The 22,008-nt window shown below is 42.8% G+C and overlaps 1 protein-coding gene across 1 annotated transcript; it reads left to right on the forward strand.

Annotated features, from left to right (window-relative positions):
• Positions 1-10,745: 10,745 nt before the first annotated feature.
• On the forward strand, positions 10,746-21,367 carry ARRDC4 (arrestin domain containing 4). Its single transcript, XM_040077509.1, has 9 exons — positions 10,746-10,941; positions 12,096-12,473; positions 13,510-13,576; positions 13,851-13,998; positions 15,791-15,893; positions 16,594-16,850; positions 17,490-17,652; positions 18,123-18,277; positions 18,410-21,367. The coding sequence occupies exons 1-9, from the start codon at positions 10,746-10,748 to the stop codon at positions 18,464-18,466; spliced, it is 1,524 nt and encodes a 507-aa protein (XP_039933443.1). The 3' UTR covers positions 18,467-21,367.
• The last annotated feature ends 641 nt before the right edge of the window (positions 21,368-22,008 follow it).

Genomic DNA, 22,008 nt, shown 5'->3' on the forward strand with positions numbered 1-22,008 from the left:
TTACAACTGGGCTCCTACCAGCATCACACTGAGATCCAATCTCTGAGGATCCTCTTCTATATCCATTTAACTTCTCCACCTCATTTGCTATCACAAGATGCTCAAATGCTGTTGTCATTTTGCTTCTGTTTTGTATTTACTGATGTTATCAAATATTGCACTTCACTGGAGGCTAATCTAGAGAGCATTGAATGCCCTCTTCAATACTGAGCTGTTCAAACACTCATGTGCCAGCCACGAAGCTGAACAGCAAATCAAACCAAGACTCCATGCAAGACAAGGGTAATCAGCCTTTTCAGGAGTATTTTTAATTCACACTAAATCAGGATTTAATAATCCTTCACTGGTAAGAGATCAGGATGGCAATGACTCCTAATCACACTCTGGCTGAGCAGGTGTTTGTGACCTCTGGACTGTCAGTGTCTTGTGCCATCTTCCTGACCCTCAGAGAATGCCCTAGCAATCCCCTGGGGTCACTGATCATGACTTTGACCCACACGAGAGCAGCTCCAAATCCCACCATCAACACTTGCACCTCAGACGTGATCACACTTACTAGAATGATCTAATTGTGCAAAATTCACAACATCACTTCCAATCCTTGCCAACACTCTCAGTGCATCTCGGTGGGACTCTCCCACTGCCATTTTTAGGGGAAAACTCATGTCTAACACAAGGTCCCAGAGGGGCAAGGCCATCTCAGATCCTGCAGCACTCACCCACACAAACAGCACAACAAAAACCAACACGGCCCCCCCATACAGATTGGAGCAAAGACCCAGTGACCCATCGTTGATTGCTCCAGCGTTGCTGGCAGGTAAATCGACAGCCAGCTCATGAGATGGACTCCTGCTTTCTGTCAGTCAGAAATAGGGACTTCTTGGATTAGGAGCTGCTTCTGGATAATCATGTTTTGTGGTCAGGAGATCATCTTCCCTCCTTTTACTCCTCATTTAACATATTTCTGTTGTTTACCTCAGAATTTTTCCACAGCATTCCATGACTTTTTCCACTATTTAAATACACATGGTATGAAATAACATTTACTTACGAGAGGGTTTTTTGGACTCCATTGTATCCTGCTAAAGTGTCTACTTTCCCAAGTCTTCCTCAGGTAGAAGTGGTGCTGGACTACCAATCTGGTTGCCTTTTGTCTAACAAAGTGAGAAAAGACAGGAAGGTGGCCAGGCATCTCTATTTTCCACAGATCCAACAGGATAAGTTGCCAGTGAAAAGTGGTGTATGAAGGGTATTCTTGTGACTCCATCTCTGAAATCTCCCTGTAAGGGAGATATCCACAGCTGGAGGGGATACTGCTCTCAGAATTTAATGCCCAAACCCTCTCCCATTCAGCCTTTACGAGGGTGAAGTGGTTATGAGCCTAAACGCTTTAGATACAGTGACTTTGTAGTCATGCCACACATGATTTAGTGAATAACTGATGCAAGGCAAAAAGATGGCAGAGCTCTGGGATCTAACAGCTGTGCAAACAGGCTACAGAATTTAAAATGCAGGAAGCTGTATCTCCAGGAAAGCATTTAAAGGGAAAAAAATCCCTAGTGCCACATCTGGTGGCATCAAATTGTCATTATGACATGGTATTTAAGATGATTTAATGGGTTTATTGCTGAGTAAGAACCTTGGAGTTTGCTTAAACTACTGTGCATTAAAAGAATGTAACTCTTTAAATGATATTCTGACAAAGTACTGCCTAAAGAGTTCATTATGTTTCAGGAACTCATTTGTATGTACATCAGCATGTGTGTGTATGGAAATAAAGAGATCAGTAGACAGAAATTTGATCAAGAGCTGCACATCTCCACACACGTGTATTTCATGGTACTGCACACAGCCTCACATGTAGTGAGAGATACCTTGAAAAATTCATTCACCCCCTCACTGCCTCTATTTCCTACATGCCATACATCTATACAGCAGGAAAGATTTTTGTCCACCTTAATTACTTCTCACTTAGGGCACTGAATCAATGGGTGGTTTTGAAACAAAGGATTCAGCTACTAAAAACAGCCTGGGAAAATGCCTGGGAAAGGTTACTGATTATAGACAGCTTCTAAGAAAAGGTGTCCAGAAAAAGAAAAGGTATCTCTGTTCTTGCTGAATATTTTTTACATGACTTAGTGTTTCTCTCACCTTTAGTTCCCAGAACAGTTCTCATTTCCTCAGAATGTTCTGACTTCTTATCTCAAACCCTTTCAGGCTGTTGATTTTAAATTCAGTCTGGTTAATTCAAATTCAGGGCATGTTACTCCTGAAGTCTTTCACCATTTCTGATTGCACAGAACGGGACTGTTAACGCTACAGGGTTTTGTCAGCCAGGAATGGTGCAAACTTCCTTTTACAGTTCTTTTCATATTAGGTTGACAGGACACATCCTGGGCCAGTCAGGAAATCTTGTGTTGGTGTCTCTCACAGAGGGATCTCTCTCTGCTGAACTGCAGAACCATAGAAAGGTTTGGGTTCAAGGGACCTTAGAGAGAATCTTGCTCCAACCTCCCTGCCATGGGCAGGGACACCTTCCACTAGACCAGGGTGCTCCAAGCCCTGTCCAGCCTGGCCTTGGACACTTCCAGGGATGAGGCAGCCACAGCTTCTCTGGGCAAATTGTTCAGATGCCTTAAGTGAACAATGAGCACCACCACCCGTGAAACTGTATGATGGAGAACATTTCTCCAACCAGACAAAACTTTGAATAATTCCATCAAGTCACCACGAGCTTTTCCATCATCTGTGGCAATTTCCCACAGATTAATGCATTTGCCTCTTTGCACAGGAGTAAACTGTCAAAGCACAGTTCTGCCTCTGGTAGTCAACCCCACGTTCATGGAACAGGGAAATCCAAAGGGCAGTTTTGCTCTGTTCCAGGCTGTATTTGCTCTTTAGACAGCAGAAGTGGCCCAGAGAGGGTGACATCAGAGCTCTACAGTGACTTGCCTATGCTGCTGAGGAAGAGATGTGTCTGCTTCAAGGGGGGCTTCTGCAGCTGATCCCCTCCTGATACTCCCAACAGCTCAGATAGCAGTCTGCCCTGTAACACTTGGCTACCTCTTCACAACTCTGACTCTAATTTCTATGTATCTATAACAACTTATATTTCTTTTTCTTTCTTTTTTTCTCTAGCAAAATCTACCGTTCCTTCTGAAAGCAAGTCAGTTTCAATTCAAAATCAGAAGGGGTCTTCAACAGCCAAAGGGTCATTTTTTTATTTTTTTTTTTTCCCCAGGAACAGTTTGATAGTGAATAATTGGAAGAGGGAAAAAAAATCACCTCAGGTTGTATATTGCCACTTCCTCTTGCATCGTGGTTAATGCAAACCTTTGATTAGCCCGCTGAAGAGACCACACATTCAATAATTTGAAGCAAAAGGTTAATGGTGTTATTACAACTATTATCCCTTTTAAAATCATTATCCTCTTGTTTTTTATGTCTATATTACCTTCACCTTTCCATGAACCCACTTTACCAGCTGTTTCCCTCCGTCATAAAGTTTGCTGAACATCATCCTAGGAATAGGATAAATGCCATGTTTTATCAATCAAGCCTAAGGGAATTCTCAGCTTCTCATAACCCAAACTGTAAAGGAAGATTATTACAAAGTTTCTATTTTGATTTTTAAATTGGCCATGAGTGAAATACACCCTTAATGTCAAGGTGCACAATGTTGCGGTTATGACACCATTTTTCTTGGGAAGTTTTACACGTCGGCAAAGTATGACAATGGAAGACTTAGAAGCAACTAATCAATTATCATTAATTTTAAATAGGTTCTTCACTTGAAGGACAAATAGTCTCTAGTAAAATATACAGAATGACTAAAACATAGATAATGAAAACATGCTGCTGGTGGTGGTCTGACTTTCATGCAGACTTCTATCCCTCAAAGTGGAAAATGTGAATTAACTTCCTAAAAATTTTAGAGCGAGATTGATTTCTAAATCCATGGCAGTGTCTCAAACATATCTAAAAATCTTCCTTTTTTCTCCAGAGACAAAAAGAAGACTCAGATTGCCTCACTTCAGTCTTCTCAAGTCAGTTGCTCCCTCAGCATTTGAACTAAATCTTTGCTCTCTGTAATTAACTTCCTGGTGCAGCTGTTTTACAGTTGGCATCTCCTGTCTTATCCATTTCTCCATTTTTCAGATCCTGTGGACACCAACAGTCAGTGTCCTCATGAGTTACACACCAAGCCCACGTTGGAACACTGGACCTGGAAGAACTTGTATAAACAGAAGAAATTTCCAGTGAACCTAATTAAGTTTAAAAAATGAAGTGTGGAGGGAAATTAAAGGCCTTAAAACAATCAAATTTTGTAAGTGCTCAGACTTCATTACGCCAAATAAAATTATCACACTCTTCCTGGAATTTGAAAAGAATCTGTTAATGATAATGCCTCTATATGAAAATACATTCTTTACAGAATGGCAACAGTGCAGCATTTACTGAGCTCTTAGTAAAATAAATGAAGAGCTCTGTGATTGCATCCTTTGAACACGGGAAAATACAGGTAGCGCATACTAATGTTTTCCAACAATAGTGTCTATCAGAGAAAAGCTGTGATCTCTGCAGATATTTAAACAGAACAAAATGAAGACTCTGCCTATGCCATTTTTATAATCAGAAGTTAATGCTTGTATAACTTAGAGCATTGGTGCCAGCACAAGTGAGACATTTTCTTATTCCCTTTTTAAAATTTGGAACATTTTTGCTACCAACTTCTGAGTAGTAATTCATGACGCAGAAAGAGGAAAAATTCCCACATGAAAGATGTAACAAGAAGCAAATTCCTGCAACAGTCCTGTGATTGACATGGTCTTGTCATTATCATTGAAAATAATCTTCTTGTGTGCTATAATGACAAGAGGCTGTGTAATGTTATTCCGATACAAGAAAAGCCTGTGTACATTCATTGATCCAAAGAATTCTAATTCACCCTGTAGAAGAAGATAAGAATCACAACAGCAGGCAGTTAAAAGTCCATCTAGCCCCATATGCCGGCTCTGACAATGCCTAATATTTCATAATTCAGAAGAAACTGTGAAAGTAGCTGCTTCATTGTGCGTATTTCTAAGAAATGAACAGTATTAATGATGTCTTCTATCTCTCAGGCTTTTCACAGCCAGCTGACCACTGGTGGCTTCCACAACAACAGTTACCATGGCAAGTGAGTTTGATGTGTTCTCTTTTTCTTCTATGCATTTATATTTATGCATATATGTGTAGGTACATGGCTATAACACACTGATGAATGCAATAACTCAAATTAAAAGTCCTAACCTTTTCTTACATCTAAGGATATGTTGTGTACTTTACTTTAGAAGGAAATACAGGCTTAATGAGCCATGACAAGTTCAGCTTTTTCATTTCTGTTCTAATCACAGCTTGAACTGGTTACTGAAACACTTCTCCAAGAAATGTTGAAATATTTTTAAATGTGGTTAAACCACTAACTGTTTTAAAAAGTCAGCAGATTAAGGAGACTCCTGCGTTTTAGGAAATGGGCCTCATTATATGAGTCATAAAAGATTCCAGTTCTTCAACTTATCAAAGGAAAGGTGGCGAGGATGATAACTCTTGATAAGCATCTAGAAAAATTCTGTAAAGGGAATGATTCAACCTCATAAAAAGTGCCAAAAAAAAAAAAAAAAAAAAAATTTACTATTTAGAAAACAGTAATTTCTACCTTGAATTAAGACACCATTCCCTCGAGGTAAGATGACAAACAACAGTAGGGACTAGAGAGAATGTGTTGCCATGTCTCAGCACCTTTATGGCAAGACTCCATATCTTTCTAAGATGCTCTGCTTCAGTGTTTGTGAGAGCCTTTGCTTGTAGGCACATGAAGGGGGAGCAAGATGTGACTCAAAAAGTCCTGGTCTCCACAAGACCAATGAAAAGATTTGAGAGAGATTCAGTTTCTTTAGGGAAAGGTTGCTAAAAACTTGGATTGTTTTGGGGTAGCCACACTTTTCTGCTTTCTTCTGCCATCCAGGGTTAATTTCCCTCTCTACACCCCTCACCAATGACAGTGCCCTGCTTTACTTGTTCCCCTCCTGTGCTAAGCACTGCTTATCATGGGCAAAATATTGTCTTGGGGTCCAACAGCAGCAAAAGCTAAATAACCCTATTCAAAGTAAAAGCACACATTCCCATCAGCAAAGCTCCACTGTGATGCCAGGCTGCTCCCTGTCCTGCCCATCACTCGTGTTATCTCAGGCTGCTGACTCCACTTTCCATCCATTGTAGCTCTTCCTCTATGTTCCCTTTTGGCATAAAGCATTCCATTATCTCCATTTTCTGCTGAGGTAATACCTTTCCTAAGCCTGGGCAACAACAACAGCCCAGATTGTGAAAAAAAGGTTTCATGTGGAGCACCTCTGCATCTGCAATTGCTGTGTTGCTGAGCCATGTCACAAAGGTGTTGGCTTCACCCAGATGCTTCCAGCAAATATCTCACTTGGAACAATCTTTACAAAGATTCTGGATATGCCACCTGTGTTTTCTCAGAGTTATGAACCACGTCATTGCTTGGTGTGAACTCGTAAGGCTGAAGTGGCACCACAAGGCTCACATTCCTCTTTACAGGAATGCTCTGCCAAAAGGTGAGTTCAGATCCAGGCATGCATTTCCCTTCAGTGTGAGGTTTCCTGGTATGAGATTCAGGTTCATCCCAAGTTCAGATTTTTTCAGTTTAAATTTTTTCAAAAAGGTACTTCATAAAGACCTCAAACCCTCAAATTACAGCCCATACAAGGAACCAGCTAAAGCAGCACATAACTAAGAACCCAAATGAGTCTGTTAATTCCCCTTTCCCTTTCTGGCTTCATTCCCTTGAGCTGGAACACCAAACCACGATCCACACATGAAAAATATAGCTGCTGTTTAAGAGTTGATTCAGCAACAGAAATTTGTATCCTCTCTCCATGTCAGATATTTATAGGAATATTCCTGACCACCTTGCTTTGAAGTCACTGAAATGCAGAGGGGTACATGATACAATTTTAGGAAGCTCTTCCTCCAGAGGAGCACTTCCAGAGAAGCACTTCCAGAGGAGCACTCTAATTGTGCAGGAGCCACAACCCCAATAAATCTTTCTGTCCTCAGGGGACAGCAGAATGAAGAGATGTTCTAACCACATCCATTATTTTTCTCTACTCACACTCCTTGCAAAACCTATAGCAGCTGTAAACATCCAAAACCACCCCGGAGCAGTCCTCTGCTGCCCAGCTGAGTGCTGGATTTAGATCACTTTTATGTGCAGAAACGAGCTGCAACAGATCCCGTGCTCTGAATCACTATATAAATATTTAAGTAAACAACAGGTCACTCAAGTGTTTTCTTTACCAGTGCATGAAACAACACGATGGTCCATCACGTGCTGGGATGCAATCCTAGTGCACAGAACTGGCACACCAGGAACATTTATCCTGTGGGCCTGCTTGGTGCTGCTACCCCATGAGCTGACAGAGAAGATCCTGGCTCTGTGCTGCCTCTGAAAGTAGAAAGGATCCCCTGCAGCTTGCACAGCCACCTTTCCCACTGTCCCAGCCTCCTGGGGCAGGGATGGGACACACCTCTCCCAGCCCTCAGAAGGTAAAGATGGGATGTGTGGCAGTTGTGTGAGCCAATGACTCAGTGCACGAGCCTTGATGGTTTGGTCCTCTGTCATCTGCCTCGTGAAACCTACGTTGTCCTTCCTCTGCCTCAGATTTCTGCATGGGCTCCCCTACTCTCATTCGTGATTTTCCATTTTCCAGACATAACCTTGAATTCAGATTGCTCTTCTGGCCTTCAAGACAATTGTGCTTTGTTGAACCAAGCTATGTGAACTAACACCTGCCCAGATAAAAACCTCAGATTACTGGACAAGCATCTCAGAATTTGCTTTTCTCACTGTACCACATACAGCACAACCCTGAAAAGCATCCATCCTGGTGTTTTACACACTGGCTGTAGTGACATATCAGACTAGCTGGGCAGCATCACTTAGAAAAGCATCTCTGGCTGCTCTCAATCTGCTCTCTGTAAATGTCACTTAATTGTCTAAGAAGAATTTGGCTGACCTTTCAATTACTGGTAATAGAATAAAAGCAATAAAAGACTGTCCATGACAGCAAGTGTCACCAGCACCCATTCGTCGCCTCCTCGTGCTGATTGGGAAGCCAGGGCTGCATTTCTGGCACAGTGCTGACAAAGGAACTCGCTGGTAAAAGGCCAGGAACTAGGGAAAGAAAGGAATTGTCTCTCATCCCTCCCTGTCCCAACTCCATAAACAACTCCAGAATGAGGATCTCTGGGTATCTGGGAAAAAAAGGCCTTATATTCGGAGAGCTTTAGTGGAACTCCAGAGCCTGTAATATCTGCTTTCAGGGGCAAACATTGCTCACAGCCAACTGCTTCACAACAACTGTCAGAGGCGCTGAGATAGTTGAAATTCTTTGCAGATAAAGGGTGAGGTAAATGGACAAATACCCCCCTTCCATGCAGAAAAGTCAGGATGGGGTTTGCACACTGTTCACTCATACACATCCTGGCTCATGGCTCTTCCACTGAACTCAACTGCAGCTCACACACTGAGGGTTTGCCCGTTGCATTTGGTACTGGCTAAGAAAGTGCCTGAATGGATGTTATAGCAAAACAAACTCAAATAATAACTCCAGTTTGTAAATTAGCTGTTAGCAGCTCTCATAAACACTTCCCCAAGTCCTCCTCCAGTAGCAGAAATAGCTCTTCACTCTCTCAACTGGCAGGCTATTAAGAACAGAAAGGCTTAGTTGGCAAACTCCTGGTGCCTGACTCATGATGAAGAGCTGTGTCTCAGCTCCCTTTGAGCAGGAAGAGGACAGCAAATACTCATCAAGTTTCTCACTTCCTTCCCAGCTACAGCTTGGATTTTTGAAAACAGAAACCTTCTTGGCACAAGAAGCTGTTACTGAGGCCATTTCTTATCTTATATCTTCCACAAAAAAAAAAAAAAAAAAAAAAAAAAAAAAAAAAAAAAAAAAAAAAAAAAAAAAAGGTTATTTACATATCGTGTGTCCTTCCTGTTGTGGAAAGTTGGAATTGATTCCATACTTTCCAAAACTCTGTCAGGTTCAAGCCCTGATAGCCCTATTTTCAACATGTGTGCAGAGAAATGAGTTAAAAGGTAATTATTGCATGTAGAAACTATCCATCTAAATTCAGTGATCTGACCACAGCAGTCATTTCTAAATTAACCAGCAGAGCCAGGATACTACCAGCTACTGTAGAAAGATGTTCTCCTACTTCCTTTCCCTTCATGATGAGTCTGTGATTATTGCTAGAGCTGCTCACAGCTTTGTGGATACTCTCCAAGGAGACCTTTCCTTGTGTATTCTTTACTCTTACAAACTAATTTTTGCATTCTGGAAGTTGTTCAGGCAGCTTTCCTACACAGTCCTGAATAAAGCAGTAAAATGAGCGGAATGAAAATATAATCAAGCATGTTAATGTATCTCTTGCTCTTTCACACTCAGATAACCAGTCACACAAAAACACCCACACTGTGAGTGTTCATCTCCTCTTCCTTCCTTCTGGCTTGTCAGAGACTGAAATAGTCATGTGGTGGTTTCCACCATTCATGCTACAACGTCACTGTGTGGGACAGAAAGACGGGTAGATGAGAAAAGCAATCACTCTGTGATAATTATAACACGTCCTGGTTTTTGATTCTTGCTGGGAAATGAAAAAATAAAAAGATCTATTAAAGGGCAAACAAACATCTGGAACAAGTATCACCTGACTGTGACAGAATGTGCCTATTAACTGTGTCCTCTACAGGCTAATTGCTCGAGTTAGTGAAGCCTCCCAGCTCTCTCTAATTCTGGGTAATGTTTTGTTTCATAAGCAATTTGCCATGTTTATTCATTTCCCCATCTAGCTCATTTGCACTTGCAAAGAATGAAAGGGAGGCAATGTTTGAATGGTTGCATAAACCCATAAGAGAATTAATTACTTTTATACAGGATCTAATTCATGTAGGAAAAAGGGAGCTGTGGGATTTTGATTTTTTTTCCCCTCTGTATCATACTCTCAAAATCAGTCTGCACACACACATATTGTTCCTAATGAAATTCATCAAATAAGCAAATATTCAGTCTGCACATCCAAGCATGGTCTCTTGGCTGACTACAAAACTAACCTGATACTTGACAACGTGGAAAACTGCATACAAGGAAAAGATTTATGCAAAACTAGTAACATCTGAGTTTAACTGAATTTAATAAAATACTAAAATATCACATTTTTTTATATCACAATTCCCAACTACAATGCAACATTTGCAGTTTCTATAAAGAATTATTTCAAATGCACAAAGGGATGTGAATAGGCAACAATTCTTGAAATACTCAAACAACGCTCATCATAACAGAGTTTTTTTCTTTACATAATCTTCATTGTTGAACTAAAGGCGATGAGTTCACCCCATCTGTAAGCACATTCCTTTTCTCCAGGTCACTATTGATTTACACAGATGTACGTATGAACCTGTAGCCAACAAAAGATGTTCCAAAGGCCTACCTGGCTCTTGGCAGGTTCCTCACGGAAGGAATTCTCAATATGGGGCTGCATTTTGCAGGACACAGAGGGAAACCTGGATTTATCTTATCGGTTATTTATTTAAAAGCTGTGTGCCAAAGACAAGTTTTGCTAATTTCAGTAATTATCTGAGTCAGCTGGGAAGCACCAGGCTGGTGTTTTGCAGAGAGATGGAGGAATGCAGGAAGATGCAGCTTCAAGCTGTCAGAAGCTTCAAGCAGGCAGGTGACTCGGAGCGGGAAATGACTCCTTGGTCACCCGTGGAAATGCAGGCACCTCATCCACCGCACACACCTCCTGAAGACGCACTGCTGCCAGCTTGGGCCATCGTAAAACACAACAAGGCCAAGGACGGCATTAATTGCAGTACGTATCCAGTAGAATCAAAGCATTTTGGGTTGCAGCACGTCTTGGGTTGGCTGGAGGTGGGCGCAGAGCTGTCGCAGCCTCACCACTGTGGCAATGATTATTCTGGCCGTGCTCACCCACCAACTCAAACACATTCACCTCTCTCCCACTCTTTGCTGGCGTTTCCTAAGCTGCTGCTTCTAAACATAACAGCAAAACTTCACACTTATTCTTTATTCTAACTCCCAGGTGTCACCTATGGATGATGTGCTCAGGTGTGACAGCGCCCAGTGGGGTGCACCCATTTCCCTGCCCAGGTACAAAGCTGGGCTGTAGGAGCAAGTTCTTGAACCAGGGCGTTTCTTGCTTTACCAAGGTGTGAAATGCACAGTATGTGTGTGGACACGAGGTTTCCACACTGTTCAGGAAGGCTCATTTACAGCTAAACCCCATCACTTGCTCTTCACTGAGGCAAGAAGGGGCTTCACACGGGCAGGTAACCTCCTGTCAAAGTGAGGGGAGAACAGCAGCGCCACATCGTTTTTCCATTTTTAATAATCCCAGCCAGCTCGGCTGCCAGCGGGAGAGGCTGAGACCGATGCAGCACCGCGCTGCCTCCCTCTCTCCCATGGCAGCACCCGAGGGACACCGAGGGACAAGATTTTCCCTCGGCGCGGGGTCACCGAGGGCACACGGCTTCCCCGCAGCGCTGGGCTGGCGGGCAGCGACCAGAGGAGGCGGCAAAGCGTGGGACAAAACCCGCGACCCGCCCGGGGACCCGTCACGAAGGGGCGTGACGGGGTGAGGGGTGAGGGCCCCGGCCCCGCCTCTCCGAGCTGGCCCCGCCCCCGCTCCCTGTTTACCCACAGGCTGTGCACGTGGTGGCCGCGCCGTGCCATTGGCCAGCGTGCCGGGGCCCTGCCGCCCTCCCGCCAATCGCCACGCTGTCCACGCGCGCTCGGCCGAGGGCGATTGGTCCCTACGCCGCGATCACGCAGCGTGACGCACTCCGGGCGTGCGCCCGCGGAGTACCAATGAGGCGGGGGCGCAGGGGCGGCCCGCGGCGAATGGCGGCGCGCGGGGCGGCGGGGCGGCCAATGGGCAGCGCGCGGGGGCGGGACGCGGCGCCGCGGGCGCTGGCGGAGACGGGCGGGTTTAAAGCGCTCGGCGAGGGCGGGCGCGGTTCCCCCGCGGCCGGGGAGCGATGGCGGCGGCCGGGCCGGGCCCGGGGGCCGGCGGCGCGGTGAAGACGCTGGCCCTGGTGCTGGAGGACGAGGCCCGGCGCGGCGGAGGCGGTGGCGGCGGCTACTGCAGCGGGGACACGGTGTCCGGGCAGGTGCTGCTGGAGCTGGCGGGGCCGCTGCCGCTCCGCGGGCTGCGCCTGGAGGCCGCGGGCCGGGCGCGCGTTGCTTGGAGCGAGAGCCCCGGCGCGGTGCCCGGGGCGGGCACGTGGGGGATGGCGGTGCGGGCCCCGGGGCCGGGGCCGCGGCGGGAGGCGGAGGTGCGGTACCTGGACATCCGGCAGAGCCTCCTGCGGGACCCGCCCGAAGGTGAGGCGGCAAGGGGAGGTGGGGGGCGCGGGCCCGGCCGCTCCCGCAGCGGGGGTGGGACCAGGGGAGTGGCGCTGCGGGAAGGCGCCCACGGGCCGGGAGCGACGGGGAGGCTGAGGGGGGAACGCTCCGGGTGGAAGTGGGCACCGGAGCTCGAAGGAACGGGCACCGGGTGGAGGCAGCGGCAGGACAGCGCTGCCGCAGCGTTCAGCCCGGGGAAGCTGCCGCTGCCTCATCCGTGGCCCTGCGATTCCTTGTGTGCTGACTGAAAAACGCGGAGCGGGGCTGGAATAGAATGCGCAGCTCGATGATTCCCAGCGCTGCATGGGTTTCCTGCAGAGGTTCGGCCCTTCTGTGGTTTCCATCGGGTCCCTTGGCGCTGGGTGTGCTGTGCAAGCAGCTCCTGGGAAGCTGCCGTAGAAGACCCTGGAAGCAGTCAGGCTCAGCCAATGGATTAAGGAGACAGAGGAAGCTCGCTGTTGCGGAGCTGTATCACACAGACGCTGCATTATTATGGCAGCGTTGAAAAAATTAAAGGCAGAACAACGTTTACCTGTGTAAGGGCGAAACGTAGCTCAGGCTGATCTGTAGGGAAAGTAGGTTTAGGCCTTGTAAATTGTGTAACAGTAGGCCCTAAGTGAATAAAGTGGGAGCTGGTATATTTATAGTATTTCTTCATGCTGACCTTAAATTGCTGGGGTTTTCGGCACAGAAGTTAGTTTGTTAATTGGAAAAGTAGATTAATTGCTGTCCTGATGAAAAGAAACTTACTTTGTGCTTTGCAGAAGCCATTTTGGATTAGAAATTGGCCAGAGTCCTGAACTGAATCTCAAGGTCTGCTATGTTTCCTTGATTTTTGTTTTTCATTGAAATCACATCACAGCATAAATAAAGCATGGGCCACAGTCCAGAACCCACTGGGATCAATAAAAACTTTTTGCATCTGGGTGTTTTTATACATAAATAATTTATAAAAGTGTCTGTTTTGTTCTATTTCTGGAATAACTAAAACATACTATTCATTCTTATCCCACAGGTGAGGAAGACTTAATTCTTCTAGATGGAAGACACGAATTTCCGTTCAGCTTTCAGCTCCCTCAAGAGTAAGTTCAATAATCCAACCTGAAGGGATTGTGCTGGATGCTGCTTGTAGTGGAACATTAACTTAATGTAGTTTGACTTGTGTTTTTTTTTAGTATCAGCTTTATGTATTTGTCTTAATCAAGCACTGCTCAGACAGGCCTTGCTTGCTTCAGCTTCCCCAAGGCCCTAAAAGTACAAGCTGTAAATTGGGAAATGTTTATGTATACAGGAAGTGTTAATGTTTGGAGCTGAATTATTAATTGAGGGTAATGGTTTTATGACTGCTCATTTCAGACCTCTGGTGACCTCTTTTACTGGGAAGTATGGCAGTATCCAGTACTACGTGAAAGCAGTTCTGGAGAGGCCTGCTGTACCTGACCAGAGTGTGCAGACAGAGCTCCAGGTCATCAGCCATATCGACGTCAGCTCACCAGCACTCTTGGTAAGAGGGTCCCCCACTCCTCCTCCCCCCTGTAGAACCAGCTGCAAATAAACCATTTCCATGCAGCATTCACATCCAGCCATAACCCCTCCCATGTTATTCCAGAGCGTCATTTTCTGACTTCTGAAAGCATATAAGCTCCCTAAGCTTTTCTCTATAAATAGATGATCTTAGGTTGTGTGAATAGCAAACAGAGTGGCTTTTTTAATACCATTGATTACATCCCTGCTGGCAGAGATGCTCCTGCCAAAAAGTTAGGCAGGCTTCAGATGCATAAATAAGGCTTAATAATAGTAATGCACGAGTGCAGAGTAGTTACTCTTACCAGAGCAGCTACATTCACAGGGCTGCAGTGTCCTAAACTCTACAATAATAGTAGGTTGAGGAACAGTAATTAGAGAAGAGTATTAATCATGCCCAGCCTGTCATTTAGGCTCTGGCCATTATGTTACGTATCCCTGCATTTTGCATGTCATTTTCTAACATGAAGTGTGTGCATGCAGCTGCTCCAGAGATCCTTTCAGTTATTTCACTATGACAGATTTGGCCACATTAAAGAATTGAGTTTTTAATAATCACTGGAAATACTGTAGAGTAACAAGAAAGATCAGGCATTAAGTAATGAGTAAATAGGCAAGATGGAAGCTAATGAGCTGGATTCTTTTATCTCAACCCATATTATGAAAATAATATAAAATTATACCTTGCACTTTCATGATAGCAACTGGATCTAAATGGTTATTCATTTAAATATGAATGAGTAATTTCTGTTTTATTTAAAAGGGTAGGATAATTTTAACATCATGACGTGAACGTAGAAAAGAGATGTTTTGAGCAGGCTTCTTTTTTCCCCTTCATTACATGCTTACATTTTAATCCATTCTAGAGAGAACTTAGGTTATTTTGGCAGTGACATCTGTAAGCAGAATGGTCTTTATACTCAGTAGTTAGGAGTTTGAAGGCATCATACCCATATTCTGTAAGGACAGAGCAGACCATAGGTTATTGCGCAGAAGAGGCCTGTGGGACACATCAGGAAGGCAATGCCAGTCTTAATGGATTCCAAGGCTACCACCAAAACTGCAAAACAACAAGGTTTTTTCATTAAAATAAAGGAAATGCAAAACCAATTTGTGTTATTGTATTGACTGGGTGCCACTGCCCAGTAAATCATTTTGAGGAGCTTTGATCCTGGCTTGGACCCTTGACGTGTGTGCTTGTGAGTTTATTCTAATAAAAATGTTGCAGGCAGCATAAATATCATCCAATGCGACAGTACTTGAATAATTAAGATGTTTTTTGTCATGCCTCTAAATTTTTTTGGAGTGGGGGGAGTTTGTGCCTTGCAAGTAATGAAGGTGCATCCCCTTAGCCCAGTGTCTATACACATTTATCTTTTCTTAAAGATATAAAGGTAAAAAAAAATTATCTGCTTAACTGTTAGTTGTTTGCAGGGAAAATGAATTCTGCGTTCTTCTGCACTGAGAAACGTGGGGATGAATGCCACAGTACTCCATGAGACCTTTGAAAAGTTCATTTTGAAGGCAAAGCACATGCAAAGACACGCTGATCAGTGTTACTTAGTACAGTCTAAATACAGACTGGGATTTCAAAAGAGAAATGTTGAGATTGCCAAACCTTGGTTCCATTTCACATGGTGGCAAAGCTGCAGTTGCACTCAGCAGTTCAGGGATTCAAATCACAGGGATTTTAGAGCTGATAAGCATAAAACTAAACTGCAAGTGATTGAGAGCTTTATCCCATAAAATGAAAAATACTCTATATTTTATAGACACCTGTTCTAAGAAGTCAGGAGAAGATGGTTGGCTGTTGGTTTTTCACCTCTGGGCCAGTGTCTCTCAGTGCCAAAATTGAGAGGAAGGGATACTGTAATGGTAAGAGTAGTTATCTTAAAAAATGTAAATACTAAGCATCTAATAGGTTGTTTTTTGGTTTTTTATATTTCAGTGAAGCCAACACTTTGCAGTTCAAAGAATAGTTCTGTTTAATAGAAGTAAATTAAGATCCATATGAATATAATTTAAAAAAAAAAATCATCTTACCTTTCCCCTTGGCAATATAAATTGAAAGGATGTCCTGTTAATCTTACGAAAAATCCACGTACATTTCAGTGTTAAGAAAAATACAGTGTTTTTACCTGGGATAAAATACTTAATTGGGATGTAATTAGGTTTTTACATCCTATTTGTGTAGGTATACATTTTGGTAAGAATGAGCTTTAAGAGCTTCTTCATCTTGATAACATCAGATGCACTGAGAAAATAAAACATCCTGAAATTCATTTAGTACTATATAAAAGGAAGATCAGGACGTAATTTGCAAATAAAGCTTTTATAGCTTGTTCACATTATGCTTAATGTTTCTAAATGAATCATTGTTTATGTGTAAAACATGGTAGGTGGCTACAATTCTGCCTGGATGCCACTCTGAAAAAAATAAACTGGCTTGAGGAAACTTAGCAAGTATTGTTCTCATAACACTGCAGATGATGTACATGCTGTGTAACATGCTTTGATACTCCCAGAGGAAAGTTGGTAAATACAAATTATTCATTGCACTTTTTCTGTCTCCAAGGGGAAGCCATCCCAATCTATGCAGAAATTGAGAACTGCTCTTCTCGTTTGATTGTTCCAAAAGCTGCCATTTTCCAAACACAAACTTACCTGGCCAGTGGGAAGACAAAAACCTTCCGTCAGATGGTTGCCAATGTCCGAGGAAACCACATTGCCTCTGGGAGTACAGATACCTGGAATGGGAAAACTCTGAAAATCCCACCTGTATCCCCATCTATACTTGACTGCTGCATTATTAGAGTAGAATATTCATTAGCTGTAAGTATTGGGTTTTCAAATGTACAAGCTTTAGATAACTGCATTCAGTTGGGAACAGAAGAATTTACTGAGTAGCTGTTAGGTTTTTAGTTTGGGAACTACAATAAATACAAATCTAGGGAAAGGGGTCCCAGCCCATGGTGGAGGGTTAGAACTAGATGATCTTTAAGATCCCTTCTAACCCAAACCATTCTATGACTCTATGAAAAAATAAATATCATAAACTACATACATGAGAGACTGAAGGTCATGGAGAGATTATGAGATGGGAATAGTGTGGAAAAGGGAAAAATGTTTCTGAGGAAGAAGCAGCTTAGTTTCAGACGTGCAGGGATTATTTTGGGAAAGCATTTCAAGCTGAATGGGGTCCTCAAGTGATTCTTTCCAGAAATGGGAAGACTGAAAGTCAAGTGTCAGGATGGTTTTTATTTTTTAATGTGACTTAGAGACAAGTTACAGAAAGAAGGAAGCTGCTGAAAAATAAGGAAGGCTGCCAGGGTGTTAGCTAAGCATATCTGGGATGACAAAGCTCTTTTAATTTTTAAATTTGCAGTGTTTAGGGAGTAGGGCAGCTTTTAAGAGCAGCATTCAATGGGGTCTCATGATGTTTTTTTCTTCTGTTTGGGGGCTGTCACATAGGTGTATATCCATATTCCTGGTGCTAAGAAATTGATGATTGAAATGCCTCTGGTGATTGGCACTATTCCATGTATTGGATTTTCGAGCAGAAACTCCAGCATTACCAGCCAGTTTAGTATGGATATGAGTTGGCTGGCATTGACCATGCCTGAACACCCTGAAGGTAATAAATGCATATTGAACTCTCTCTAATCCAGCACAGCACTGTCTGCAGCAGATGGGTGCAGTGCCAGTTGAAGGGCACTGCCAGGGACGTAGGCCATGGAAGTATGACTCGAGAAGTCTTAAATTGAGATCCAAAATGATTGGTGAGGTTACCCCAACTCCAGCCTTCCTGAAGTCTCTCTGTACCCCATCTGACTGAAACAACTAACTTGTGATAGTGGGGATATTCTACTCATGACTGAACATACCTTGATACAGCAGAGGTTTGCTGCTGGAGTTGTTCTAAAAGCTCTATTCCTGCTGAATCACCTGAGTTAAATGAAAAAAAAAAATAAATTAGTTACAGTATTTATGAGTTCAGTGCACTTCTAATAGTTTTCATGGTCCTGGATATACTGTAATGCGGATGTTCTTGCTGTGAGTGAGTGAATAGTTTGAAATATGACAGAAGCATCTCTTGTGTTTCAGCACCACCAAATTACGCTGATGTAGTGTCTGAGGAAGAGTTTTCCAGACATGTTCCTGCTTATCCACCACCCATTGACTGTGAGGAACAGTTGTGTTGTCCTGTCTTTGCTTACATACAAGAGTTCCGGTTTCAGCCTCCACCTCTTTATTCAGAGGTAAGAAAATAAATAGCAGGTGGTGTTTTTATTGTCAGATGGCAGGGGGAAAAAAAAAAAAAAAAAAAAACCAAACACATACCAAAATGCAGGAATTGCAGGCAGTAATTGTTGTCTGTCTTCTCTCCTTAGATTGATCCACATCCAACTGATGTAGAAGAAGTTCAGCCCGTTTCATTCATGCTCTGAAGAGGATTCATAACAAGCATCATTGTGATTAATGTCTTAATCTTTCTGCTGCTTAAGCTGGTAGTGCAGCTAAAAAGGAAACAGTTTTATTTTTCAAAACTTCAGTCTGTACGAGAAAGGCAAAGGAGAATGGAGAAGGAGGTATGAGCACGTTTGGTGATAAAAAGAGAACCTGCTGGATTAGTCTGCACAGAGGATAACAGGGGAGCAGCTCAGCTTGGGATACTTGAGAAGTACCTGAAAATACTGAAACAAAAATGCATCAATGGAATGTTTTCCAAAAAGAGGATACACTACACAAAGTATGAGGAGGAGATGTGTGGGTCTTCTGAAGAGAAGAGAATTTATATTTTGTTTGCAGTGCTCTGGAAGAATGTACATAGGGATGTCGAGAACTCCTGTAGTAGAACAGAAGGTGGGGTAAGAAAACATTTCCAAAAGATTCCGGTGTTCAGGGGTCTTCAGCTTTGCACCGTCTGCATGGAACACTACTGCAACACAGAGCAAAGTCTTCATGTTTGATGGGAACCTGCCCTTCTCACAACTGCCAAGTGGTAACATTTCCTCATTCATCATGCTCCTGAGGACACCCTGGATGCCAGGATGGCTATTACGAAATATTATGAAGGCAACCATTTCCTGAATGCAAGACACAAGTGTGAAACAGAACAGTAAACTTTGAGATGAGCTTATGCACTATGCTTTCTTTCAAGGGATTTCTTAAGGGAATTATTCTAACCTCTTCTACTGTGAGTTCTTCTTCTGCATCTTAAGCCTATGGATAGCATGATAAGGGGAAGCATGGCAAGGGAGAAACCTTTTGCCAGCAGCAGGTATACTTAGCAAAATGGACAATATTTATTTATTCAAAAGCCTTTATAAGCCTACCTCTGTTTTGGATATTTACTTATGGTCAGATTTGAGACCAAAAAGTCTTGTTAAAGCTCCAGTATACTTCAAGGTTCTAAAAGGGACCCTAAATGGTTTCTGTGGTTAGTGAATGAGATACAAGGTGTAGGGAGAGGTGTAAATATACCCAGAATAGACATAGCTTATAACTGAAGTGAAAGCAGATGCTAGGGGAGCAAAGTCCTCTGGTAATGGCACAAAGCTTTTCATTACTCCTGCATTTTTGTCTAAAGATCTATTGTCAGGGGCTGCACTGGTCATTTGCTATCTATACTATATTTGTTGGTGTGTCCTTGTTTTTGCTGTTTAATTTTGTTTTGGTGCAATATTTTAATGTTTTCTTCCTCAGGTCATTTAGAACAGAGAGAGTTTGTTGCTGCTAAGAGTGAAGGCACAGCATTTACTTGCCCTTCTGCTGCCTTCATTTAAAAGTAGAATGTTTGCTTCCTGCCAACCATCAATTGGGATCAGTAAACAATCACCAACAAATCACTTAGGGGAGCAGAAAACAGCATTGTCAACATGCACGTTTACAGTCCTGTCTTTGAAATACAGGGGATTTTGGACTACTAGAAATACTCCTGATGTCTTACAGAAGGGTTTGGGGTTAAAACCCGGTGCTTCATGTGGTAAAACAGTGTACTTTCTGATAACTGCAACAATAGTAACTAAGTTTCCTTCATTTCATCAGTAACTGCAGTTTAAACAAAGTCTAAATGTTTTTTAATGAAATCTGTCTTCACTTAAGAAGCAGGGATTTTTCTACAGGCATACACGGATATATATTTTTAGTCCTCTTTTAGTATAACTTCCTTACATTGTCTAATTTCTAGCACTTCACCTCAAATCACTTTTGCATCAGTGTGAAAGACAGACTGGTGGAGATTCACAGTTTCCAAACTGCAGTTACTCCTTTCATTTGCAACATTTAGTATTGTCTTCTATAGCAAATGCAGCTTTAACCAAAATTTGAGTGCATGATTTAGAAAGGGCATTCTGAACATTATTATTTGAGTCTCAAGGTGTAGCTCTCATGCCTTTATATTTAAGTGAGGGCCTGCCCATACAGTCAATGCAGGATTTTCATTCACATCATCTGGAAAGGGAACAAGCATCTTTTCCTTAAAACAGATATCATTATAGTTACTTGAAAAGTAATTTGGTCGTGTATTAACTTGCATGGTAACAATTCAAAATATTAGCTTAAAGAACATTAGGTGCTTTTTTCGACTGTAATACCTGATAGGTGATGTGTGCTACCTGGTATAATCATGGTCAAGCAAACAGCAGTATGAAGGGTAAAGATGTGCTTTTTTTGGTTTTTTTTTTTCTTTTTCTAAGATATTTGAGTTGTTTTTTTTTTATTATTCTTTGCAGATAAACTGTGGCCTTAGATTGTTTGCCGCGAAAAAGTTAACTATTGTGTGTTTCTTAGGAAGCACACATGGCCCTTCAAAGGAGGGGTGAAAGCAAGATCAAGTTCTGCTCTCTGGCACTTCGCTTAGTGCAGAAATTGATCCTTAAAAATAATTACTGTTTGCACAATAATAAGTTCAATATGCAGGGGCTTTGTTTTGATAACTGTGAAACAGTTTAAAAGAGAAAAAATTAAAAAAAAAAAAAAAAAGCTTTAACATACAGGAACATGATTGTATTTTGTACTAATGAATGAGCCCCATGGGTTCTTTGTTAATAAAAGTGTCAAATCTACATTGTGCTGTTCATCTCTGGTTTGGTGCTATGTCAAGGAGTACCTGTGTTCTGCCCCACAGCTCTCTGTCTCTGCTCTGATCTGGGAATTATGCCTTCATCTGCCACTGTTTTAGTTCCCTGAACTATTCATAACCAAGAACTGGAACAAATTGATCAAACGGGGCCTACTCCCACCATAGCTATTATGTAATAGGGGCTCTTACCCATAAGGATTTTGAAGGATGTGAGCTCTAATTGGATTTCTCATCTCATATATTAATCTTAGAGGATATATTATTATTTCCTTTAGACAAGATTAGAGCGACAAACTAAATATAACTACATCAGAACAACCTTACAACCAGTGTGCAGAATGACTAAAGCAGAGAACCTGCTACTGTGGGGGAGAGAGGTGGCAAAATTTACCTGCCCCACTGCTCACCTGAACCACGAGTGAGGTGATAAATCTCCATCAGGGTCCTGAATCTTCAAGGATTTGAAGAACACACAACAGTAGATTTGTTCCTGTTTCCACTTTTGAGGGAAGATGGCAAATTTCTCTGGAAGGTCAAGGTGAAGATGCTGTTTCAGGATTGTGGAATCACAGAAGAGTTTGGGTTGGGAGGGATCTTAAAGCCCATCCCATCCCACCCCCTGCCATCCACTATTCCATGTTGCTCCAGGGCTGTCCAACCTGACCTTGGACACTTCCAGGGATGGAGCAGCCACAGCTTCTCTGGGCCACCTGTGCCAGGGATGAATTTCTTCTTTGTAGCTTGATGGCCTGTTCAAATACCAAAACTAGCAGAGAGGTCACAACTCATGAAAAGGAAAATTCAAAACCTCAAATACTTGTCTTAGATTTTTTTAAAAATCTCTCACTAAAAGATACTTAAATATCTTACCAGTAAGTCACAGTAGCAATTCCACTTCAGCCGCTG

The sequence above is a fragment of the Hirundo rustica genome, chromosome 13, assembly GCF_015227805.2.
Source record: "Hirundo rustica isolate bHirRus1 chromosome 13, bHirRus1.pri.v3, whole genome shotgun sequence".
Classification (NCBI taxonomy): Eukaryota; Metazoa; Chordata; class Aves; order Passeriformes; family Hirundinidae; genus Hirundo; species Hirundo rustica.

What these genes read in the sequence shown, in the direction of transcription:
- ARRDC4 (XM_040077509.1), top strand. Translation starts at nt 10,746, where the DNA reads ATGGAGGAATGCAGGAAGATGCAGCTTCAAGCTGTCAGAAGCTTCAAG. An exon ending in CAAGGACGGCATTAATTGCA is followed by an intron (nt 10,942 to 12,095) that starts GTACGTATCCAG and finishes GCGCTCGGCGAG; the next exon opens with GGCGGGCGCGGTTCCCCCGC. An exon ending in GAGTAGAATATTCATTAGCT is followed by an intron (nt 16,851 to 17,489) that starts GTAAGTATTGGG and finishes GCTGTCACATAG; the next exon opens with GTGTATATCCATATTCCTGG.